Raw genomic sequence first — 26,212 nt, 5'->3', positions numbered from 1 at the left:
GTTTTTGTAACTCACCCATATTCGATGTTTAGTTGGTTGTACTGCACAAAAAGATCGCTGTATCCGAGTACGGTAACCTGTGCGATCACGGCCACCAACATTGCAATTAGCTTTAGGATAAAACCAGATCGCAGAAAGGCTGAAATGGCCGCCAGACTGATGGCACAACAATATAGGAATACTGGTGCAATCGGTATGGCATTTGCAATTTCCCACGGCTGCATTTCCTCCTGAGTGCCGTTAAAGAACTCCATCGAGAAATTGGCTATGAATGTTTCATTCGATGGCTCACTGCTTACCCCGTCTGGCACGGTGTAGTTGATCTTAAAAATTCATTTAAAAATATATTGATAGAGAATTTTACAATGGGAAAACAATGAATATTTTGTGCCATGCAAATTAATATATATCAAATATCCAATTAGGTCTTAATAATAAGGTTGCTTGACAAAATCCACTTCCTCAATATTTTTAACTTTATATCCAAAGTGAATATATTTTCCTGAACCCTTACTTAAACAACTACATTATTTTTAAATCATTTCAAAATAAATATAACAAGCAATAGGATAAAATTGCACTCTTTTCAGCTTAGTTAAGCTCTCGCTTTGATGGACTTACCACACTGAAGACCGCACAGGACGAGATGAGGATGTTGACGATGACGAACATGGCGAGTCGCAGATACCGACTGCTGGCCACCACCTGTCCGGGGCCGTTTCGCTCCGTCGACGAGGCATGGACATCCGGCACGGACATGTTGCTCAGGTAGAGGAACAGGGACAGCGATATAAAGCTGGCCAAGAGGGAGCCGAGCAGGGCCAGGTTCCTGGGTGATGCGAGCACGGAAATAAAGACCAAGGAGGTGAGTAGACGGGGTCGTTAATGCGAGTTGATCTCACCTACAATTTGATTACAATCAGCTGGACGATGGCCAGCGACAGGAAGAGGACGAAGGCGCAAATCAGGTCGAACCGGAAGTGCGTATCCGGCTGGGCGCGGTACATCGCCTCCCGGGGCGTGTTGCGGTACCACATGGTGAACGGCTTCAGCTCCGTCGGCGGTCCGAAGAAATTAAAATTGAAACATTTACGCTCCGGCGGCAGTAAATTCGATTCAATCATGGCGATGCTCTGCGGCCAGAAAAGGGGAAAAAACGAAAACGAAAAGGACACATAATAATAAAGATGAATCCTGGCGCTTAAATTGAGTTACACTAGATATTGTGGATTTGATATAAAATAAAATAAAATGCTCTAAAATAATTTATGTAAAGTAAACCATTTTTGAAAAATCTTATGCCCTCTTATTTACATTATTTATTTGCATTGTTTATTATGATAAATTTTAATTTTGTGTTTTCCGTAATCAATTGTTTTCTTTAAAATTAAGCCATTCAGTTTGTTAATTACATTTGTTATTTTAAATTTAATATTTAATCTATATATATTTTTGAAGTAAAGTGAACGTGCTTATTTCTACACAACAAATATCTACTGAATTCAGTTTATAATCCCAGCAATCTAAGAAAATTGTCTGCTTGGCCTTGTCCAGTTTGCTGAAATTTCCTGACCATTTAAATTTGATTTTATCCTCCAGCCTGGCTATAAACCGAACCCATCCCAATCTATTTCGGTCTCAACTCACCGCCAGTCCGATGTTCTTCACTAGCTTGGATTCGGCAATGTTGGCAAAGGGTCGATCTGCTCCCCAGCACTCCACATATTTGGTCATCTTCGATGAGGGACGATTGCGTGTGACATGACCTGAAAAGGTTCAGCGCAAAATTAAAGTTTAGTGCAATGACCATGATGAGTTGGATATATGAATGTTTCAAATGGATTTTTAAAAATACCTAAAACTATTTTAAAGTAAACAGCTTTTACAAGTGTTTATAAAATAAGAATAAATCAACTTTGCTGCCTTGATTAAATTAAACAACTAAATAAACAAATAATAATCTTCTTAAGTTTTTTATTGGGGCACTCTGGATTTAAATTATTATTAAACTGTGTCAAAAAATTGAGAAGCACTCAAGTTAATCATCCCACAAAGTAAAATCTCAAAGTATTTTAAGTGCCGCACTACAATGTGATAGTTTTTTTGCGAGCACATTAAGGGGGGCTTCTCATGTAAAATTTTAAAAAAAATCGAAATTTTTTTTTTTTCATAAATCGATGGAATAACGTCTTGAGAGTATATTCCCGAAGTTTTATGACTCAACTCTCAATATTATGGAAAATATCAGTGATTGAACGAGCGCGCTCAAGTTCAAGACCCACACTAACTCAAAACTTTAAATCGTTTTTTCTCAAAACTATGTTTTAAAAAACGCGGTACACGATTACGTAAAAACTACTGAACCGATTTTTGATTTCTAAAAAGTGTTTTGCAGATTATACATTGAACGAGTGCGTGAATATCTGAAATTGTGAAAAAAAGTTATTTTATACACTTTTCAGCCCAATTCAGCAAAAAAAAAGACGAAAAAATGGCACTTTTTTTTCAAGACGTGATTTCAATATTTTAAAATCGAATTTTTTGAAGTGGCTGACATTCACGCACTCGGTTGAACCTTGCTGCATACAAAAAATTTTTTTTTTTTTTTTTCAGATGAAAACTTTTTGCTCCACACTGTACCGCAATAAGTCCCTCAGCCGCGTCGAGCCACACGCGACCTTGAATAAGTCCGCCATCTTGTTTTTTAGAATTTTCAAAAAATGTTTTTCTCATACTTTAAATATGTCTTCAAATATGTGCAAAAAATTATTCGTGTAAGTTTTCATTTTCCAAGTGAAAAAATTCCCAAAAAACCACTACTTTTTGGCATGTTACATGAGAAGCCCCCCTTAAAAATATTTCGGATGTCTCTGGTGTTTTACGATTATTGTTCGGTCCGGTAAGATGCCATAAATAATGAAAAATCTTTCCCAAATCGCCTGGCTTATTACACCTCAGATGCTGCGGAGTTTTTACAGTTGAGCTAGTTTGGGGGGTTTGTCAGCCAGACAAACTCATTAAAAGTCACCCATTCGCATTAAAAATGCCATCAAAGTGACTTTGCCACATGCCGTAGTCGATGTCCTTGGCAAATTAAAACTCATAAACCAACACAAAAAACCTCGTGGCTTCACGTGCAGTGCCTGTGTCCCCAAACCCAACACAACACAAGCCAAAATAAAAAAAAAATTTTATATTATATCCCACTAAAAGGGCCAACGAAACCCAGCTGGCTGTCAAAGGAGCTTAATTGCCCCGGTTTTGGTCCACGGTCCACGGTCCATGTCCACTTTTCATGGCCATGGCTAAAGTTTTCACAAAGGCCAATCCGCAAACAAATGCAGGCCGGCGATAAATTTACGATGCAAAAGTTGCCCTGCCAGCGATAAAATTATGCATAACCTGAGCTCATTTGTGAAAGTGATTTTAAACTGTTGCGTTTTACGTTTTCCGTTTTACGGTTTACGGTTTGCGAGGGGGAAAACTTACCCGCATGACTGCGGAAACTTTCTCCGCTGTGGATGGACAGCTTTCGTCCTTCGATGAAGGCTCCTGAGGAGCGGCGTCTGTCGGCGAAGGACATCAGACCTGGTTGGACATTGTAAAAGAAGGTGGAGAAGGTGGTCTCATAAATAAAGAGCTATCGTCGGCAACACCGAAGTGTTAATGCCCATTACAGGCTGTGATTAATGGCTTTTGAACGTAGGTTTGTTTGCATGAAAACTAATAATTAAAAAGGCAAGTAGTAAAACCTCCACCAGTTTAAAATAATTTTTAAATTAAAACTTGTTCTTAAATAAGACTTTTATTCAAGGAGTTTCCGAATTAAGTTCTTAAATATTTTCGGTTTATAAAATACAAATTGAATGGGAATTTTAAGAACACTTAAGCAGTATTAAAATTAAATGACATTTTAAGTAAATTCTTTAAATAAAAGTCTTTGAAATTTAAAATTTTTTCAAGTGAAAACCAGAATAGTTATAGAATAACTACTGAAATTTAAAATTCATTTAAAAAACTCTCTTAGATTGTGGTTAGAGAAACTACAAAAATGGTTAACATATTTATATAAATCAAAAACATTTTTAGAATTGTAAAAAACGTATAAAGAACAAAGAGGATTTTGGTTAGTTTTATAGTTAGAATTTTATAGAGTGTCCTGAGCAAATTATAATAATTATTACCTTGCACGGACAACTTCCTTCGAGATCTTTCCGGAGCCTCGGCGACCGTGAGGCTGTTTGTGGTGGAGGCCGCTCCTCCGGCGGAGGCGGCTGCGGTGGGCGTGACACTCGCAGCATTCGAGGACGGAGCCGGGGTTCCGCTGTTGGAGATACCGCTCTCCGAACCGCTCATGCTCAGAAGATCCTCGGCGGGCAGGGAAAGTGCCGCTGATTTGGCAGCCGATTCCGAGACGGCGGAATCACCGCTGCCACGATGGTTGCCATTGGCCTTGATCTCCGGTTCCAGGTCCTTTTTGTCCTGATCCTTGGCCATCAGCGGTTCGGTGACGGCGGTTTCCTCATCGGCCTCGTCCTCCTCCTCGGAGAGTTCCTTGATCGACATCGAGGCAGTGGAGACGAGGGGAGCGTGCAGCGGAGCCTCCTGACTATTCGTTGAAGTGGGCGACATCTTTTCGTCGACTGTAAGTGGAGGTGGATCCACCGTAACCGGAAGTAGATTATCCGTAACATCAGCTGCATCATTGGAGTTCTGATTCTCCTTAATTTCCTTGACCTCCTCCGTGGAACTGGGATCGTTGTGCTCAATGCATTCCACCACTCGCGGAACGCTGTAGGTGTACGCCGGCTTTGGTGGCACTATGAGATACGTTTCTATCTTGTGATCCGCCAGATACGCATCCCGATTTCCGCCCTCGCCCTGCTCCACCTCGAATTTCTCGCCCAGGAAGTCCAGAGTTTGTTTCGTGATGTGGACTCGCCTGCAAAAGAGAAAAAAAACATATCAGAAATGATGATGAATGCATGGGGGTTGTCATACAGGGCGTATGAGCAATTTAACGTCATGTTCAATTTAAAGGTTTTCTCTCCTCACATAATTACACGAAAAAGGAATTTTTCAGAGGATTTGTATTTTTTTTTAATGTTTAGTTCACATTTCTATACAAAATATTTTTTTAATCCTTTGATGATTTTGTAAAAGGGAAGAGAGTAGCATTACATATTCAAAATTTATATTATTTATTTATTCCCTGCTACTTTTTTCAGTGTACACACAAAAAGACTTATGCAAAATAATTTAGGATGCCGCTGTCTGCGTCTATTTATCTGGATCCTACGTAATTCTGTTTATATTTTTGCTGAGGAAAGGGAATTCGTGCGTTAAGCCAGAGAATGGAGGCGTTTGAGTGTTTTCCGGCTCATTGAGTGTAGCATTTCAATTCAATTCGGAATAATTGAAGTCGGCGTTTGTGACCGCAGGTAAGATAAAAGAGAAGCGTTTCAACATGTTCAGCTTCCATTCATCTAAAACTCTTGACTGCCGCTTAAGTACGCGAAATGAATAAACCAAAAGAAAATTGTTTGGTTGTGAAAGCATAAAAGTTGAACATTTGAGGGCGGGGAGTTTAGAACTTTGGTATTTGCAAAGCAAACACACGGAATTTCTTGGTAAAAGCCAAGTGGAACAGTAACCTTTTTTAAATTTAATTATACGGAAAAGGCTCTTTAAAAAAATGTACGCATTGAAATGAGTACATTTATCTGTTTCTGAATTTTTCTTGTTTCAAGTTAATAAAAATAGCACCTCATGTACTTAAGTTTGTTTAAAATATAAGCAGCTCATAACAATTATTTTAACTTGACAAAATAACTCTCATTTGAAATTCTTCATCTCGTATGCAACTCAAAAATTTAATTAAAGGAAACCCGTGACGGTGCGTTTAATTAATTTTAGCATATGTAGGAATTCTTCAAATGAAAATTCCTTTGTATACTTTTGGTTCCATTGCTGAAGTGCAGCTCTCCTTAACCTTTGCAGGCGGATGCTATCCAGACACGAAGCGTGGAGCTCGTTTAATTGGGGCTACGCCGAGGCTAATTTAAATTGCCATTACAACTGCTTGACTCGCTTTGTGCTGCCACCGCCATTAGGGGAACCCCACCGCCACCACCAGCCAACCCCATTTCGGCCCACCCGCGGGCTCTCCGTTTTGTTTATTTATTTTTGTTCGCCTCGCTCGTCATCGTTGTCATTCGTACAAGAATAATCGCGAAATGAGGAAAGACACTTGCATGTACGGTAAAAAATAGTTATGAGCTAATCCCTTCATTTAAATATTAGTATATCGAAAAAAAGTTCTAAGTTATTACCTACTTAAGAAAGCAAATAAATTTTATTAAATGTTTGATTAGAAGTTTGTGACATGCGAATTAAGAATTCCATTTTTTATAAGTTGTGATATAAATCTTTTAATATTATTTGAGTTGAACAGATCACTAATAACAGACATAAGGACTTTTTATGTATACTCGCTTATTGAAATTGATTTTCTGATTGGTAAAAAATGCCTTTTAATATTTCTAGACCCTGGGACAGATTGAAGATGAATTGTATAAAATCTTCTTTTTTCCGTGATTTTAGGGATTAATATAAAATATCAATAGGTGATTTTTCTATACAAGTTACATAATATTATATCAGCTATATTCGGCAAGGTTTTTTTTTTTTAGTGCACCCCCACTTACCCGGCGACACCGCCACTCTCCATGTGGTTGGCCAATGTAACATCGTCGCTCCAAACATCAAATTGCCACTTTCGTAGGCCAAGGACGCCGCAGAGAACGTTGCCAGTGTGGATGCCAATTCGCATGTCAACATTTATGCCGGTCGCCTCACGCACGTGTCTGCCAAAGAAAAGAAACAACAACGCTACAAAAACTACAAAAACATGAAGGGCAAACAATGAAAGGAGCACAAAAGCAGCGCACACTCGCAGATGTATTATTAAGGAAATGTGCACACAACTACAGGCTAGTTGGTCCCGTCGTATTAACAATTTTATGGGCCATAAAACACAAGCAGACCAGGTCGACTTCGGTCCCGATGTACGGGTTTTATATGGACAGCAATCAGCCAGTGAGAAGGAACAAAGGACTACTTGAAGGTACACTAAAAACATTGTTAAATATATGTGTTACAACTGTTCTAACAACTGAAACATAATAGCAAGTAATGTTCTTTAGCTGGGAAATATATTATATATATATATATATTATTTTTGAAAAACTAATATTAATATGTTTTGCCTAAAAGTTAAAATTAAAAATAATAAAAATGAAAACAATTAAAAAAAGAAGAGTGATTTCCTAGTAATAAATATTTCCTTCTTATATTTCCTTTATCAAATTTATTTCTATTTTACTTGCAAGTATCACATTTTGTTGAAGAGTATTTCTAGTGTTGTTCTAGTAGAAACTTTAGTTCTTGTATTGCCTTCTGCCGTAGAAAGTGGCTAGAAACTGAAGGCCAGGCAACAAACAAGTTCTTGAGTTATTAACGTTAACCAGCGTTTTCTTTGGCCCGACTGCCATCGGGGTCAAATGAGCCGCATCGAAGGCCAAATCACTTGGGAGCCCTTCAGGGTTTTATTTGCCTTCGCCCTTCCTGGTCATTTGGCCAGGAGGATATGGATATGCCCGCAAAAGCAAACAAGAAATCTGATTTTCAATCCGGATTTGGGGCTTCTGAATATCTGAGTGCCAAAGTTTACGAAAACAAAAAGTTGCGAAATTCTGATTGAACTGCATAATTCATGTAAATGTTTTCCCAACGAATAGAGATAAAATCCAGTGACTTTGCATCGAAATCCATAGCATACTTTCTCGGGCAATTCGCGGCCGTTATTAAAGTTTCATAATTCTGAGGCTTTTCGGACAAAGGAAATGCAATTCATAATTAAATGATGTTTCCTTTTCTGTTGAAAACTTTTGGCATTTTCCCCGGCTGGCTTGTTAAGCAACGCAAAAGTCAACAGCACGAGTATCTCTTCTTCGGGCCAAGTTTGTGGCGAGAACAAAAAGCCAAACTCTGGGGCATTGGCCGTCGCAAAAGATTAAAAGGTCACGGCACCGGGAAACAACGAATTAAAGGAGGGCCAGCGCACAAAAAATAAACAATAGAAATAAGCACCGAGTCCAATAAAAGGCAGGGAAAAAGGCCAGAAAAGGCCAAAATGAGAGGTTCCTTGGTCCTGAGGCCACTTGTGCATAAATTCTCGCGTGTAATAAAATGGCCTTTGTGTCGATATTGTTTATTGTATTTTATGATGTTGCTGTTTGGCTTTCAGCTTTTCCCATCTCGTTCGTGCGGCTTTATTGCATAATACGTTTTTAATGGGCCGCCGTAAAACCGATGGTTTGAGGAAGTGACTTCAGACGAAATATATCTGCGGATATCTGGCGGCAATTAAAGCTTCGAACCCTGTCACAGACAAAAATGCCATATCCAGTGTGCTGTCACGTTTTTAATTGAGGAGAAATTCGAGTTTATGTGTTCAATTTGCATTTGCATTGTATTAAAACGTATTTGGTGCTTTATTTATATTCAAGCTCTGAGCTATATTAAAAAAAGTGTCAGGGCAAAAACAGCAACTGAGTAAAAATTTTAAAAAATATAACAGTTCGTTACGTGTTCAACAAAAGAGAAAACTTATGTATTCAGTTTAATTTAATACACACATTTTACCTCAATTAAAGTAAGTATGAAACTATTTTATGGTTGTGCAGCTACCTTTATAATGCAATTAAATAAAATTTTCGAATGAACTCATTTTCACCTTTAAAACATTAATAAACAGCTTTTCCCTGTAACCTTAAACCAAGTCCAAAACCAAGCAAACAAAGAGCGATTTATGGCTCAGTTAACAGTGAATGCAGCCGGGATTTTCAACTGGCCGCAATGCCAACAATCACGGTGTCAAATGGCCTTGGCCGAAGGAGCTCCGACTGAAAGTCAAAGGCTGGCCAGGAGCGAAAGACAAACAAGTCGAACAACCGATGACGGGGCCAATGCAAACATTTGCATTACCAACGGACCAGGCCCAAAGCGACCCAGACCAAAGTCCAAAGGGAGGAAACGGGAAAGGGGCCAAAAGCGCTGGCCAACTCGAACACACTCACCTGATGGCGTCGATCATCTGCAGGCCCATGTTGACGCAATTGGTTGCATGTTGGGGCCGGGAAATGGGAAGTCCCGACACGCAGTAATAACAGTCCCCCAGGATCTTGATGCGCAGGCACTGGTTCTCCTGCGGGGATAAGCCAATTAATTACTACTTAACGGAATATATGGAACACATATCATACAGTTTACTTTATTAAATGTTTTCATGTTTGCATAAAAACAACATTGGATGGGAATCGAATAAATCAAATTTCATTTAGTTGCGATTATCTATATATATAAAAATGAAACCCGTTTTCCGTTGTCACAAAATAACATGAAAACGGCTTGTCTGATTTGGCTAATTTTTTAGTGTGTATTCCAGGGGATTTGAGGATGGTTAAGATTCACATATGTTAAAAAACTATTTATTATTTTTGAGGTTTTTAATGTTTTAATAATTTTATTTTTCCGCTTATATGTACATTGCAAACTCAGTAGGTATTACTCAGTAGGTAATTATAGGCCTAGAACTGAGTAAATTTTGTACAGAAATTATAAAGTCATGTTTGGAAGACGACGTTGTTGTCAAATTGACGCCATTGGTACCACCACCAGAGGCACTACATTCATTGGTCTCCGGAAATGGGCCAGATTCGAATCATTTTTTGACTCATATACAGCAATACAATAATTGCTTTCAAATGACATCATTTGGCGCAACAAAAGTAATCCGAGACAATTTTATGCCTACTTTCAAGGTAAGTAAGTATCATGGCAAACAATTTTAATTAGTTTTACAACCATGTAGCTGGTGCAAAATATGTTGAGCCAGTGTTGTGTAGATGTGTTTATATATTGTGAGGTATCCTTCACGCGGCCCCGCCACACCCATGTACATATGGTTAAGCTGGCCCGGAGAAACAGTTTTGAGTGGGGTGATGACCTCACAAATTTTCACTAACACCGCAAACGGCAGAGCCAACGATCAAACCGTTATGCTCTGCCGCGGCAGAGCCAACCAACGAGAGAGAGAGAGCAGCACGATCACACGAAGTGACGCCGAGGCAGGAAAGCTGCAAAGAGAAGGGGACGACGACAGCTCGCACGAAAGCAGCGATAAGGGCTTCGAGCAACTACCGCTGCCCGCCGATCGGGAAGTCGGTTTTACAAACTTGAAAAGTACAGACGTGAACGCGGAAAATAAAGAGCAGCTAGACGACTCCCCCTCGATATGCACACCTGAAGAGAAGCCCGCCTCCCGCCGGCACATCCTTCTCCTGCCTGTCTCCCGTAAATATAAATATTTCTGTAGGGGGCCCTGGACTGACTGAAGTTTATATCCTGGCCCGTGATTAGCATGCTAACTATATATAGATATTATAGATTCCAGTTCAAATTGAATAGGTAGGTACTCATACATAAGATAGGTGAGCTATATTAAATTAAGTAGTGCATCAAAGCTACGCTTAAGGCGGTACGAAGTTCGCCGGTTCATCTAGTTTTAAATATAAATAATTTGGAATACAATTTGATTTGCTTTTCATTATTTTTCATTGTCGCATAGTTTTTGTAACATCCTATCACTTGAAGAACTCGTGGTCTGACTTTTTATTTGGACCAGCGCACGACCTTCTCGGGTTATAAGAGAAGATAAGGAACGCGATCGGAGAGGAGGTTCTTAGAGGAGTCAAGGTGTTGTAGATCTCTGTCTGACAGCCACATAGAAAGCTCGCAGCTGATACCGAGATAGTTTATAAAGCCCGCCTTCAGTTAATAGAACTAAGCTGAGATTGATCTAAGGCAGGAGCAATGAAGGTATTCGCTGTGGCTCTTCTGTGCCTGCAAGTCTTCTGCAACGCAAATCAAACAAACCGTGAGTACCAATAGCGAAGAGGTCCTCAAGGCCCGCTACTGATTACTTAAAAAAAAAAAAAACCCCGCTCGCAGTGACCCCGTGCCAAAATCCCAACCATCGAGATGGGTATTGTATAGACATTGACCGGTGCATGGCCTTATCGTGGAAAAGCGAGGAAGCCAGATCGCTATCGGAGAGGAGGTTCATAGAGAGATCAATTTGTCACCCCTACGACAACCCGAGACTTGTCTGCTGCACCATGGATACCGACTTCGTTTCCGATCTGTCCGTTTGCGGAAAAAACTCTAACATACGTTGCTATAGCAATGCCTGTCCTTCCGTCCGAGGAGAGTTTGCCTGGATGGTTTTGCTGGAGTTCCTTGAAGAAGCGAAGAGATGTGCGGGGAATCTGATCAACCACCATTATGTTTTGACGGCAGCCCATTGTCTGGACGAACCGCCGTAAGTTTATGAAGGGATCTGGAATTAATATTTACGGCTAACTTGTTAATCGAATTTCCCAGAGTCTCCGTAATATTGGGCATTCATCATGTCAGAGATGTTCGCATAGTGCGAAGGGACATCAAAGAGATTATAATCCACGAACGCTGGAACCACGTTAGTTACGATTACGATATTGCCCTCATCCGTCTGAAGCGACGGGTTGCCTATTCGCCATGCATCACACCTGTTTGTTTGCCTTCTTCTGTGCGTAGGACGTGGTTTGATCCTGGCTACTGGTTAACCGCGGCAGGATGGGGAGACACAGAACATACCATTCAGAATCGCAATGTTTTTAGCCGCACAAAGCTTAAAGCGCGAGTCAGCTACGTGGATTGGGCTTGGTGTAAACAACAATATTCGAAAAAAAACATATCGTTGGCAACCAGTCAAATGTGCGCTGGAGGAGAGGCTGACGCCTGCCAGGGAGACTCTGGTGGCCCTCTGATGTCGTCGTTCTATGATGTATGGGTCCTGGAGGGTATCGTGTCCTATGGACACCGGCACTGCGGGCAGACCGAATGGCCAGGTATCTACATAAACGTTACTTTTTTCGAGAACTGGATCATGGATCAGATCAGTCCTATAAGAGACATGTTAAAGGACATTGAATCCAAACGTACTACCTAGAGGCCTAGAGGCTAGACAACATGGAAGCTATGACGATTTTTCTATTAATTTTCCATATTTTCGACTATTGTTCATATGGCAGCTTTATGATATAGGTGTCCGATTTTGACTAGTACAGACAGGCAGACAGACAGACTAGTAAATTTAAAAATACTAATTTGATTTTAAAGTTAATAGAAGTGGCTGATTTGGGTGATATAATTTAAAATATCATATAAATACTTCGTTTCATGCATACTCTTTAATTTAATCGAATAAAGTAGTGCTAATTGAAAAAGAATAATACTTCGACTTTTAGTAGCTGAAGTTAAGTAAACTTTACCTGAGCTATTTGGTCGAATCGTCCAAAGAGATCGTTGAGGGTCTTGACCAAGTCGCTGGCTGTCAAAGAACTTGAAAGGGGCGTGAAGTTGACAATGTCCGCGAAGAGAATGGTGACATTCGTGTGGCGCTGGACATGCAGCTCGTGGAATCGCGTGGCCGAAGTGGACGCCTGTCCTCCAGCTCGCTGACAGGCATCGGCCATCTTCAGCATGATGCTGCGCTTCACCTGCGGAAGAGTAAAAAAAAACACCATCGGTATTATTACTACCAAGGAATTGTTTATCCGAACCTTTGGAAAAAGATTTAACTTTACCAAAGCGATTTTTTGAGGGATATTTATAATAACTAACATCTAATTTATTATGAAATATGAAAGTTATTCAGCACCATTGTAAACCACTTTAAAACTCTGTAATATCTGACATTAACAGAGGTCAAAAATCGATCCTCATCAAAATGAAATATTGTACAAAAACTAAGAAATCGGCTTTAAATTGCTTAAACTATGGCTTTCAAATGTTTAGTTTTAGATCTCCCTCCTGCAAAACATTACATTTTCCTTCAAAAGTCGCTTTCAATCACATTTTTTGCCCTGAAAAATGTATTTTGTTTGGATTTTTCGTACCCACCTCGGCGGCAATGTAGGCGGGAATGACGCTGAGGAGGAGCTGCTCCTGCTGCTCCCTTTCGCACTCGAGCTTCACGCGCTGCTCGATTCCCGTGCGGGTTCCGTCGACGGTCCGGTTGTGTGCCGCATCCGACATGATGCGGTAGTAGAGCCCGGAAATGGAGGCGCTGGCCAGCATCACAATCTCCCCAAATAGCTGGAGAAGAAACAAGAATACGTATACAAACAGAGGGGGACGAGGGCAAGGCACGTTCCATGAATAATGAATGTCTAACCCGGGATGGCAATTACCAGCTGGCACCGAGCGCATCTCAGTGTCCTTGCAGAGTGGCACAAAAAACACGATGCAACCTAATTAACAAATCACGGAGAGGGGAATCAGGGGAAGGGGAAGGGGGAAGGGGAATTAGGGGAACAGGAAACGCGGATGCAACCGCAACCCATTAGGAGAGTTAGGGGAATTGCAACGAGAAGGGAGCTGGGAAACAAATTATTTCTCATCCAGCCAGCGCAAAAGAAATTAAACAGTTCCACCAAATGGGCTAAATGAAAAACTGCGCTCAAGAGATGGATTTTGTTTGTCTATGGCTGTGGGTTTTCAACTAAAACCATGGGTAAACATAAATCTTTTATCTACTGAGCAAACAGTGAGCTTCGCCATAAAACAGAATTACATTTGAAAAGTCTTTGGCTGCTGAAAGGGATTTTTTAGTAAATAAATCTTTTACTGCAAACAAATGAAAGAAAGCGCAAAAAAACCTTTATCTTTTAATAAGTAACCTACCAGTTTTTCAGTTTTCTAAGTAATTAAATTTATAGATGTGTAATTTTTTGAGCGTTATTTAAAAATGAAATTATTTAATTATTTTTATTTTCTAAAAGTAGTAAAAATCATATTTTTAACATTTTTTTCACATTTTGTAAATATTTATAAGTTAAAAAATAATATTAAACTTTTCTAATATTTTAAATAACACAAAAACTTTGAACTCTGAACTCTGCTTGCTTATAGTAAGAATGCTGGTGCCCTCGAATTAATTGTTCATTCTGATCCACGGTAATCCCCATTTATTATTCGTTCTACATTCTGTGCGATTGTAAACGCGAATCACACGAAAACTAATCCAATCTCCAGAGTGTGGAGGGCATTAATGGGGCTCCGCGGAGAATGCAAATGAATGCGGCACTTACCATTGGCAAATTGGGATTCTCGCCGATGCGGTAAGCGATGTGAATGGCGGTCATGAACAGGGCCAGCACCACGGAAACGGGCCACGAAATGGGCAGCATGGAGTGGATGCACTGCAACGGGCCACTTGAGCATTATAATCCCCTTAAGGAGTGCAGTGCACTGGGCATAGAGCACAGGACTCTCTCTCTCTACTCACCAGGAAGAGGGCGTACATGGGCAGGGGGGCCAGCTTATCCCCGGTGATGGCTGCAATTGTGCCCAGCGAGAAGGTGGTGACGATGGCGAAGGCCAAGGCTGCGGCCGGGGAGCTCAGCACGGCCGGAAATTGCAGAGCCGTCAGGATGGATCCCGAGATTATGGCCGCCAGTGCCAGCAGCAGAGTCTGTCCCAGGTGCTGTGGATTTCAGTTGTAACAGAGAGAGAAATAGGTTATCAATATAATGTGGTAAAAAAAAAATATTGAAATATTATATAATCGTATAATATTATATTATAGTTTTTTTTTACCGAAAATAAACAGAAGGAAATACTTCCAAGCTCATCTACGTTGAAAACCTTTTAAATATTAATTCTTTTCTCACATTAAAGCAAACCCTTATAAAGAGGATTATTATATGTTATACATTAAATACTTATTTTCCAAAGTTATCGAACAACGGAAATAAAACCATTGGGATATTTTTTTCAGTGCTTAAGCTATTAAATACTTGCAGCAATCTAAACGTGTTAAGGACTCACCTGGTCGTAGATGATGCCAATTATTATGGACACAACACATGCCAGCAGCGAAGTAAGCAGTCCCGATCTGAAGAGCGACTTGCGGAGTCTCTGGCGGTAGCGGGTGTATAAATCGTTTAGGTGGATGTCCTCAGCTGCAAGAAGAACAGAAGTGGGAATTATTAGCATCCATTAGCAGGTTATTTCTTTAAAAGAAAAGAGGGGAGAAAAATATTCCCGGAAGATGTGTAGGGATTTAAGAAAATGTGCGCAATTCGAGCTGCCCATATTAACTTGAAAAGTATATGATAATATATTGATACATATATCTTAAAGTAGAGAACAAATAAAAATTTATCTAACTTTAATAAAAAGTTATCACCAATCAAAAAAATCAAGTTTATAAATGCTGATGCTTGTCAATTTGCACCAGTGACTTTCAATCTGCCTTCGCACTTTAATAACCTTATTAAAATTAGCATAAATCCATAATCTTAATTGGCTTATCCTGAACTTAAGTTCGTCAGCCTTCGAGCAATTTCTGGTTCGGTACGTGATGGGTGACTTCTTAAACGGAATTAATTGCCCGCCCACTGAAGGAACGTGGCTTGTCTGGCATTTAAATTTGACATTTAACAGTGGCATACATTTCTCAGACGCTCACGCAAAGAAATTGTATACTTGGCAAAGACTCCACATCCACTCCATTCCACCGCCTTTCAATTTCACAGACAATTGTCTTTGAAACGCAACTTAATTGAGCTGTCAGGATCCAGAGGGTGAAGTCGGGATTGGATATAGGAATGCATATACAAGTGGAAACAAATAGCAGTTTGGGTAAATGAAAATCTCCTGAAGCTGATTCAGAAATAGCCTAATCAATAAACAATTCGAATTAAATGATAAACTAAAATCAGGTTAAAAATATTTCGGGGCTTTAAATGCTGCCAGCAAAATAAAATCGATCGCTCTTCAAAGCTGCAATTAAGCAAAAATAGTATCAACACACACGCTCGCCACTTTAATAAATCAACAGGCAAACAAACTCAAATTTTCCCATAAAAGTTTCGTACACGCACTTAAATTACTCTCAACAACGAAATTAGCATATTGCGTTCGCTTTGCCCTTGTTGAAAATTCCCTCTTTGTAGAAGTTGTAAATCGATACGCACAGATTTATAGCTCGCTAATTGACTGGGGTCATTTCAAGTGTTTGATTTATTTATGGTCGCAGACATGGCAGATAGGCCAATGGATGGATATTTGGTAACAGATTAGTCTGTTTTCGTTGCGGTCATCCTATTTATAGCTCTGTTCTGGTTACTTGATTTTTTGTCTGCCAGCTAAATTGATTTTTTCCCCTTCGCACAGGCCCTATTTATCAGCTAACGTAAGTCGATTCGATAAATCAATATATGGCCAGTCTGAGGGCCCTTAATAAACATGAATGAAGACAAGTCTGAGTGGCGAAGTCAAGAGGATTTGTCTAGTGGTCTTATGTCTGGTTAATTAATGAGGGACACACCCGCAAATTATTGGCACAATGAAATGTGTAAACATTAAAAAGGGTTTGCAAAGTTATTTTAGGGGAAATTTGTTGCCTTTTTGGAAGCTTTAAATCTGTTAACACAAGGCTTGATTAAAATATGTAAATTCTAACAAAACAGAAAAATTTAGGTTAAACCTGTGCCGTATTCGATTTCATACATAATAAATGACAAAAATATGCAAAACTTATGCAAAATACTGAATGAAAACTTTTTTCGTGGTTTTGAAAACACAAACTAAGATTAATTTATTAGGGATTCTATTAAAAACACTTTACTTTGCATATGCAATTTTTGTATTTAAAAAAAATTAACAGAAATTTTCAAAACAAAGCCATTCAATTCGCAATTCATTTTTATTTAAGAGTAAGGCTTCAGATAAGCTTTATTTATCCTTTCAGCAAGCCTATCAGATTCTAAGAAAATATTTTTAACGGTTGCTTTTATATTTACGACAACCATTTTGGTTATCATTTTAAACCGAAGAATTACAAACATAAAGAAGACATTAAGAACCTCAAAGGAGGAAAATGCGCTTGAAATGCATTATTATTTATAAGTAGCGGGTTAAGGTATAAAATATATATTACAGCTGCCGGGCGGGTTATATAAATGGAAACCGCATTTAACCGCCTTGTCGACATGGCATTAAGCTTAGGATTCGCCCGTTGCTGCACAGCGACTAAGTGAAAAATTCAGGGAAAGCCACAGGCGGGAAAAATAAGTCGAGAGGCAAACAGCAGAGGACAGCAACACATTCTACATCTACATGTTGTACGGGGAATGGAGCTGCCTTCACTTGTTTATTCTCTGCAATCAAACAGAAATTCTTTTGACACGAACCAAGAGCTTGGATGTTTAAGTGTGTGTGTGTGTGTATGAGTTTGCCTGTGTTTTTATAAGCGCCAGCACAAACACAAGTGCAGAGTGACAGACACTCATGTGTGTGTGTGTGTGTAAAAGTTCGAGTGGGTCAGGGTGGACCGATTTGTCATTTAGAATAGAAGTATAATCCAGAGAAATTGCAGTGATTATTATTCTTGAAAATAAGTAATGATATCTGGGGAACACAAAAGATAAATTATATACTGCCTGTAGTAATTCTGTTTTGCCTTAAAAAAACATAATGCATAAATATGAAGGCTAAAGGAATAAGTACTCAAACTAATTTTTTTTTGGATCTTACTTTTTTTTTGTAATAATACCTAACCAACCATATGGCTCTCTTGAGATCTATGCTGCTATTGTATTAATCAAATTTCGGATTTATATTTTGTATCTTCCATAGAAGAATGCAATGTTATTGAAAGGGAAAACCGTTTGATCTCTGGCCTCGGATTTTTTAAAAAATGGGTTGCTATTAAAATCAGCAAAATGAAATCCCCTGATGTAGGCAATAAATTTTATCAATAGCTCCTTTATTGCGAATTCCTTTTACGTGGAAGACTTTACATAAAAAATATCTCGCGTTTTCCATTCAATCAAACCGAATCACCCTCGTGCGAGTATCTGCGCGATGGCTCATAAAAAATAAAGCGGCCAAAGTGAAACAGTTGCAGACAACCTAGACTAGAAGAAGCGACAAGAGCAGCGACATTGCCGAAGCTTTTGGCATAGATTTTATTTCATCCCGCAGCTGAAATGCTGAGATCCGCAACGGCTTCTCCTTCCATGTGATTAAGTATGTGTGGACACATTGTCAAGGAATCCTGGCGAGGATTCTGCAGACGGGAGGGCGGGGCAGGCGATTAGGGGATTGAGTTCGTTGCCAACGAATTTTCATGTGGGCTGCCATCGCATTAAAGATGCAGAGCAGCCCCGAACGGAAAAGCACAAGATGGCTTAAACCCCAGCCTCTGGCTAAGCTATTGGGTAACCGGCTTAGTGGTGAAGCTGCTTTCAAACTGGCTCACTTGAAACTGCATCCCAGAACCACAAGGAAAAAAAATAACAAAAAAAAATGACCCAGTAGGTCACAAACAAAATTCAAGTGGATGAAATAAAATTAAATACATGTGGTTACGAAAAAAAAAAAAACAATTTAATACTCTTGTGAAATAACTAAATTTGAAGTGATTTATATTCTGAAAATCTAGGAAGGATGCCTAAAATCATTACTTACGGAGCTCAAGCACCGAAAACATGGGATATGGTAGTTTGTATTCAATTTAACTTTACAGCTTTTAAATTTCCTGTTTTTTACAGCCGCACAACCTTAACGATTTGCTAAACACGGGACACAACCTGATCAGTCAAATAAATATGATATTTACAAAAGAAAATGTGGTTCTTATACAAAATCGTATAAACCCTTCAGGTTATACACTTTGTAAGACCTTACATGAAGTTTTATTCAACATCGAAAAGGAAATAGGTAACAACTTCCAGAAAGGTTTAATATTTTCTTCTTTCTATTTTCATTTTTTTTTTTTCAGAACTCAGGGAAATAAAAACCCCTTATGAGGCCATTCTGGACGAATACACTTTAATTACAGAGCCAACACCAATGAAAATTGAAGAGGATTCGCCCTGCTTTAAGTGTCCTTTGTGTTTGGCAAATGTTTATCAGCGGGATCCAGTTTCAACCAGGTGTGGTCACATATTCTGCGGCAAGTGCATTCAATCATCTCTGAAATTCTCCAGCAAGTGTCCTATATGCCAAAAACAACTGTCAAGAAAACATATTTTCCGAATATATTTGTAATACTCAATATAATAATCATTTTTTGCAAATTAAAAGTCTATTTTAAAGTCCTATCACGATTTGATTAAAATCTGTAATTCTATCTGTCAAATTATTTTGCTTTCCTCTTAAAAGTTTTTTAACTGTGTGGTATTCGATTACTAGACATAATTAAAAATTTAAAATATTTGTGGCTTTCAATTTACAAACCATTTATGAAATGCGGTTTTGACAGTTTTTTCATAACTACTAATTGAAATACCAGACTAACATTTGTGCATCTGCATCTGTTGAAACTTTAATTCCCCGAGGAAAAAGACAACTAGTAAATTTAATTTATATCTGACTCGTTACCTCCTGCCAGTTTTAATTTATTTAGCAAATGTGCACATGCCTCGCTGCTATATTGGAATTTTCCAAATACTTTGCTCTTCGGTTTTAAGGCAGCCGGCAAGTATGCAACACCATTGCTCCATCGTTGGCAATGGAGATGCGAGAAATATTGCACATACGACCCGTCGGCCCGGGTGGAAAACATAAAGTGCAACAAAATGCATGGCTGCAAATGCCGCACATGCCTGACAGCCAACCAAACAGCCACTCCGCTCGTTGCACAACGCCGTTGCAACGGCCACCTGCTGCAACATTGTAAATGGTAAATTGTAAACTGCATCCCTTCCGGTTGAGACAGGAATTACAAGCTTTTTGCGCTGAATCGTGAACCGCATGGCAAGCAGCTTGCCAGACACCAATGCCACACCGGGTTGTCCTTTCGAAGGACTCGAAAGTTGGCGATTTAAGCGCGAGGCCTTGAAAGGGATTTCCGCCATAGCCACCTAACATCGTCCACATTTTCTCGGGGCTTAGTCAGGCGATCTGCTCGAACGGACGATTTGTTTGCATTCACTTTGATTTTATAGCCCATTCAGTGGGAATGTGTATTTTAGGGTTATTTGTATGTACCCTCACGCACCATTCAGTCATATTAGAAGGAGATGTTTTTGGTGATGTGGGTCGCATGTTTAAAGGGCTTATCCGCTTGTAAACAAGACTATAAAATATAACAAAAACTTTCTTAGATATTTGTACAAGATTTATGATTTTATATATATTTATTCATAAACGAAACAGGTTCTTTTTAGTTTCTAAAAATGAAAAATAAAGAGTTTATTATTTTATTAGTTTATTAAAATATCTAACTCCCCAAAACAATTCAAAAGAATTCTTATGATCAAATATTTGTTTGCAGAATCCTTACCAAAGTAATCAAGGTTATGGGCGGAGCTTTTATTTTATTTATTTGATTGCCTCCATCCCACTCAATTGAACAAAAGCACATAAAGCAATAATGCAAAAGGACCCTTTTCTTTTAGTGAGCCTGCTGAAAAAGGACTTGTTCAGCAAATGTTCCCTGTTGATGATGGCACCATTTCTTATTATTTCCATCACCGTCGGCCGCAAATTCATCAACTTCTCTGACAGGAGCCATCAACACCTAGCTCGAATAAATAATAGTCCTTTGGGCGACAGAAAGGCAGCCAGCAGATCCGAGCAAATTGGTGACAAAACAACAGGCAAGAAGGAAGCGAAACAATGAAAGTGCTCATGGCCACCGCATTTGCTAATGGCGAAACTGAAAGGATGAATCCTGCGAAGCCGGAAAAAAAAGGAGCATAGTGGCAGCGCATTAATCAAGGTGCAGTCAATGCGAACGGAGCCTTTGGCCAAAGCTACTTTGCTCGTGGCAAAAGGAAGCCAAATTGGCAACAGACGTTTAAGGTAATAGACGTGCCACCGAAGTCGACCCTGCGGGGCACGTATTCTTCGAGTTCTTTTCTATTCTTTTAGCCCAGAACTCACAGGCCAGAACGCAGCTGCTTATTTGGTTTTCTGTGCGTGTCGCTGGCACGATGCTCGTAAATAATGTCATGGCTAAGACAAAAGCCATAGCGGCACAACAGCCTGCCGTTGACATCGAGAACTTATTTTCCAGCCACCTTTTTTAGCTCTCTTAGCTCTTTCAGCCATCCTTTGCCCATTTGCTTCGGTTGACACTTTTTCTAGAGGGCCACTATCGTCTACGAGGTATTAAATAAAACACACCCATCAGAAAAGAAAATGAAATAACTTAATATTTTAGTTTTAGATTAAAATTGGAAAAATACTTTTTATACTCATTTTATTGGGAAATCGTACATCCAATATAATGAATATTCTTTTACAATCCCCAATTTTAATTATATCACTTTTTTAAATTTATTTAATTCGTTTCACTCAAGTTTGCCTTACATTTTTCTAAACTACATTCTAAGGTATCTTATACTCGATCAAATAATTTTTATTTTTAGCTTTTCTCCACTACTTTCTACTTGTCTTTTTGGCTTCTTGTTACCTTCATTTTGGTTCTTCGGCACGAAAGCCAGTCTGCTATCAAGCCCAAAATGCTTAAGCTTTCAATTTTCATAATGGCCGAATAGTGTGTGAAATCCCAATAGGTGTCCTTTGAAAACATCCCTTTCTCTTGGTTACTTGAGTAAGCAAATGGAGAGTATAAGAAAAAGGTAAACTATTTTTGGGAACAGGTGTCAAGTTAACAAATAATTGAAAGGAAAATTAATCGATTGGATAAAATATTCTGAATAAATCTGAGTTGTAGAAACCTAAAGTGTTTTTCCTTGCCATCTTTGCTGTTTGAAATCGAATTTCTCTAAATCTAAAAATCATTGATAAGTCAAAGGTTTGTTCCATTAAACACTTTACCCTCAAATCGATTTAAAATCCTGTTTTCTTGCTGCAATATTTGCAAATCTTATTTCTCTACATTTATAAATCACTGGGAAGTCAAACGTTTATATCGCAACACACTTTACCCTCAAATCGATTAAGAAAAATCTCTTGCTGACATGAATATTGAATTTATAGCAAGTCGCTATCAATTTGCTATTAAACGTTGATGTATTTCATCTAAAGGAAAGTGGGGGAGTCTAACCTTCACCCACGATATCAAGATACGAATCCCACAAATCTGGATTTGTAATGTGCATATTTTAGCAATAAAACGCTGACACTGCTCGGGGCTCGAATTCACTGTCAAAGTAATTTGCATGCATATATTTTTTTGGTTGGTTTCTATTTTTGCTTGGCTTTATCTTTGGGGGCCAATTTCGCGAAATACTCGCTTTCAACGGAACGGAGGACCTCTGTTGTCACCTTCAACCCCGGAATGCAAATGTGGAAATGTGGAGGCTCTATTGTCGGGAACATTTTTCGTCTTGCGTTGAGTGGCATAAATCTCATATCGGCTGAGCCTCTGGTGCACACATGTTTCCATGATGAATACAAACTCACAACCAGATGGCACGGTCGAGCAGACACACTGAGGAATGGTGGTCGCATAATAAGCCAGATTGCCAGACTGCCAGTCAGCCAGGGAGCCAGACAGTCGGCAAAATGCAGATTCATCGCCAGTTACAGATACAGATACAGAAACAGAAACAGATAAAAATTCAGATTCAGATGCTGCGATGCCATTTCTCACGGGAATTCTCATTTCGCATGCAAGTTGCATTCATTTGAATTCCTATTTGTCTGAGTTGTTTTGCTGGTGACAGATTTTTTTCCTACAGGATTATGATGTATGTGACACATGTCTTCTTTATTCCAGAGTTTATAATGACAGTGCATTGGAATCTTGGTTAAGAATGATTCAGCCCTTTTTTGTTTATACTTTATTTTACCTCCGAGTGTATATCATAAAACATGAAACACCACCAACCGCAATTATTGCTCAAATAGTGCTGGTGCTTTGACTTTTTGGTTTTTGATTTATTGCTTAACCCACTAACCAACGAAATTGGTTTGTTTATCTCGCTTTGGCCCACACTTACTCACAGTCGAATCAATTTACAACTTTTCAGTCAATCACAAACCAATCAGAGTGCAAAATATGAGCGCAATCACATCAAGCCAATTGTGGGTCGTTTCAGTACACTAAGGATTATACGTTGAGAAAATTATGTAACTATATGGATTTATTGAAAAATATATATAAACTTTTAATATAAAAATAGTATAAAGGATAATAATAATAAAAAATGAAAGTAAAAATGAAACATATTTAGGTTGTTTCTTCATTAAAAATTAAGTTACAATTCATTCTAAAAACAGTTTTTAATACAGTTCATAAAATATTTGTTTAACTAGTTAAAAGCCATCATTATTTAAAACAGTAGTCATTTTTAAATATTAGTGCCCTAAAGCCTTGAAATAAAAACAACTTGTTCATATTACGACTTAACCATCATAACCTTTTGAAACGATGAAACTTTCATGAGGACCTAGCTTAGTTTAAGGACCTTAGGTACATTTTCTTTCAGTGCTGGGGACAGAGGCTCACTGGGGACTTTTTAGTGGCCATCAAGAGGCAGCCAGGCGGCGCTCAACTGGCAGCTGAATAAACAGCATCAACAACAACAACAACAATAACAACAACGACAACAACAAGAACAACTGCAAGGGAATCGAATGCTGACGGCTGAAGATGGGTGGCAAAAAGTGGAAGGGGGTTTGAATAGCGTTTCATCGACACTTTTTCATTGAATTCAATTAAAAGCGAAATTGAAAATTGAAATTCAATTAAGATGCTATAAATACGCCAGTTGGGGTGTTAGGGTGTTTGGGTTATTGGGTTTGCTAGGGTGTCAATCGGTGGCAGAAGGCAGAAGGATGATGCAGGATACAGTAAAAGCATTCCCGGATAGAAAGGACTCGGGGCAATGATGATAGATGAGCTGCCAATGGCTTGTGGAAGTGGATGAAAGAGATTCGAAATGGTCCTTGGTCCTGCAATCGATCGATGATGTGTTGACGGGGCCAAAAGAAAACGAGCCTTATGATATGTGGCATTGCCTTTTTTTTATTTTACTTTAACTTTTTTTCTGTCTGCTTGGTTGTCCTTCTTTTTTTGCCGGCATTTAATGGGCCATCAACACGTTGCTTACTCGATTTAATATGGCAGTATTAATGACAAATAAATTGATGCGGCAATCAATCAAAAGTGGAGCCTCCATATGGTGTACGCGGATAATGAAGTCTGGGCGCACAATACACTGATCTGATTAGCCTCATTAGCAGGCCACAATGTAATAATGCCATATTGGGCTTCATTATTTTCAAGAAACAATGTCGTTAAGGGTCATAAGCAACTCAAAATATTTAAAAATGGAAAATGACATGGAAAACTTTCTTTAAAAATAATTTGATTTACAGTGATCAGTATTTGCATTTTACAACTTTTATTAACAATAATCTAACTCTCAAAAACCTTTTTATTTTTTTGGTTTTAATAGTGGTTTAATCCCAATTACCTTTTTTAATCCAAAGCCCAAACCCAACCAATCCGCCTTTATTAACCAGTCCATTTGAAGCCTAATTTTTAAGACGGCTGCTGCTTTCAATTAACGCTTAAAACAAACAGAAAAAAACACAAAAAAAAAACAGTCATTTGACTTTACTCAGTGGTTGTGCAAAAAGGCCAAGGGACTTTGGCCAACTTTCTGTAGAGCTAAAGTTTTGGCGAGGAAGGAGGTCGTTTTGAAACTTTGTTGAGGAAGATGGACTGCAGTGACCTGAAACCAGAGGAGATGCAGCGATTGAGTTTCGCCAGTTGGTGGGCGGCACAATCATTGGGGGCTTTAGTTTTAAAGGATTTTCAAGCTTAAAGAGTTAAGAGTTACTTGTCAAATATGAGGCTAGTTTTGGAAATTTATTGCTACGAATTTGTATTTTTGATGCCATGTTTAAGAAGGCTTGTAACACGAAAATTCTTGTTTTGTCTCTCCCTCACATCTGGATGTATTATAATTTCGTTCTACACATTGATATTTGGATTTCTCAATGCGGGAACCACTGTCGATGAGGTTATATACAGAAATAGTAAGTTTTAAGACATTCCATAAGAAAAACAAAAAGTACTTAGGCTTTTAAAAATTACAGCACTTAAAACAGATATATGGGCGAAATGGTTTAATGTTTTTCATATACTTCTGATGATTGCAGCTGCAGTTATTCTGTTGGTTTCTGTTTTGACGGTGAGCCTTAGATTTCTTTAACGTATTTTATTCAACTTCCCACTCTTTTTAGAAATATATAAAAATGGTTTTTATATGGATGGCATTGTTTATTATCCACATGATATCGTACTACATTGTCTTCAATGCAATTGTCAACGTTCGAAATCCTTTTTTGGGAAGTGCTTTATCTTTATCTCTATATGTTTTGGTTAATGCGGTGACCCTCGGTAATATCTTAATGTTATATCTCTTGATCCTATAAATAATTTGCAGACTTTGCCAGCCATAGATATATTTTGCCTGCTTATAGTCTACTCATATTACTATGTAAAAGGGCATCCAGAGGAATTCAGACCGCCGTGTGTTGAAAAATGAGCTGTATTAAAAGGATGTTACCTACTTAAGCCAAAATATTTTCACATAATGATGTTTTAAGCTATCAAAATATAAAGCTATTTCGATTTATCTACCACATGTTCTGCAAGTGATAGGACTGTCATCGTGTGGATAACTTTTTTTTTGCTGTGCTAATATGGCAGACTCAATTTTCTTTATAATTTCATTAGCATCTTGATGAGAACTGAAAACGATTCCACGCGTGCCTGACACACACACACATACATACAGAAACACCCACACAAACACACATCGAGCAGGAAATTCTGGGCTAATGCTAATGAGGCCATAATACAAATTGCTTAAATTGAAATTATGCAAAAAAGTTAATACTCCCCACATCCACATCGCAGTCAAGAGGAAAATGAGGAGGCAATTTCGTTTAAGTTTGGCACCAACATCTGGGCAAGCAATCCAACAATATTTCCCTTAAACTTCCGCAATGTAAATAAATTACGTATACGCAATGTGGTACAAGAAAATCATTTTTATCTAACATTTTACATGGTGGTTTTTTTTCTATAGTGTTTAAAAATATTTTA

The 26,212-nt window shown here is 38.7% G+C and overlaps 4 protein-coding genes across 7 annotated transcripts in view; 3 read left to right on the top strand and 1 right to left on the bottom strand.

The window, feature by feature from the left end:
- Positions 1–26,212, bottom strand: part of LOC108100507 (adenylate cyclase type 2) — a 45,337-nt gene that overhangs the window by 2,818 nt on the left and 16,307 nt on the right. For 2 of the 3 annotated variants that reach the window (XM_017204458.2, XM_017204459.2), the window contains exons 3-15: positions 14,995–15,128; positions 14,453–14,650; positions 14,256–14,366; positions 13,066–13,260; positions 12,435–12,662; positions 9,141–9,268; positions 6,708–6,866; positions 4,185–4,942; positions 3,490–3,588; positions 1,648–1,766; positions 907–1,133; positions 622–829; positions 16–323 (exon numbers count right to left, since the gene is read on the bottom strand). In XM_017204458.2, coding sequence (XP_017059947.1) covers positions 16–323; positions 622–829; positions 907–1,133; positions 1,648–1,766; positions 3,490–3,588; positions 4,185–4,942; positions 6,708–6,866; positions 9,141–9,268; positions 12,435–12,662; positions 13,066–13,260; positions 14,256–14,366; positions 14,453–14,650; positions 14,995–15,128 — 2,872 coding nt within the window. Of the gene's footprint in view, positions 1–15; positions 324–621; positions 830–906; positions 1,134–1,647; positions 1,767–3,489; positions 3,589–4,184; positions 4,943–6,707; positions 6,867–9,140; positions 9,269–12,434; positions 12,663–13,061; positions 13,261–14,255; positions 14,367–14,452; positions 14,651–14,994; positions 15,129–26,212 lie in introns of those variants that run through there. The other variant, XM_017204460.1, reaches the window with a different exon arrangement.
- LOC108100509 (serine protease 7-like) lies at positions 10,437–12,412 on the top strand. The gene is made up of 4 exons (XM_017204461.1): positions 10,437–10,530; positions 10,691–10,999; positions 11,074–11,443; positions 11,506–12,412. Exons 2-4 carry the CDS (start codon positions 10,936–10,938, stop codon positions 12,110–12,112), a joined length of 1,041 nt encoding a protein of 346 aa, XP_017059950.1. The 5' UTR covers positions 10,437–10,530; positions 10,691–10,935; the 3' UTR covers positions 12,113–12,412.
- LOC108100512 (putative peroxisomal biogenesis factor 10) lies at positions 18,499–19,277 on the top strand. The gene is made up of 3 exons (XM_017204467.2): positions 18,499–18,672; positions 18,726–18,894; positions 18,956–19,277. Exons 1-3 carry the CDS (start codon positions 18,622–18,624, stop codon positions 19,222–19,224), a joined length of 489 nt encoding a protein of 162 aa, XP_017059956.1. The 5' UTR covers positions 18,499–18,621; the 3' UTR covers positions 19,225–19,277.
- LOC108100510 lies at positions 24,935–26,155 on the top strand. Of its 2 annotated transcripts, none has more exons than XM_017204463.2 (4): positions 24,935–25,137; positions 25,198–25,292; positions 25,345–25,501; positions 25,564–26,155. In XM_017204463.2, the coding sequence occupies exons 1-4, from the start codon at positions 24,948–24,950 to the stop codon at positions 25,647–25,649; spliced, it is 528 nt and encodes a 175-aa protein (XP_017059952.1). In that variant the 5' UTR covers positions 24,935–24,947; the 3' UTR covers positions 25,650–26,155. The 2 variants fall into 2 exon arrangements, with proteins under 2 accessions (XP_017059952.1, XP_017059951.1); XM_017204462.2 differs by having other exon boundaries at positions 24,939–25,137; positions 25,558–26,155.

Source organism: Drosophila ficusphila, unplaced genomic scaffold (assembly GCF_018152265.1).
Source record: "Drosophila ficusphila isolate 14025-0441.05 unplaced genomic scaffold, ASM1815226v1 contig_286, whole genome shotgun sequence".
NCBI classification, from domain to species: Eukaryota; Metazoa; Arthropoda; class Insecta; order Diptera; family Drosophilidae; genus Drosophila; species Drosophila ficusphila.
This window is presented reverse-complemented; position numbering and strand designations above follow the sequence as displayed.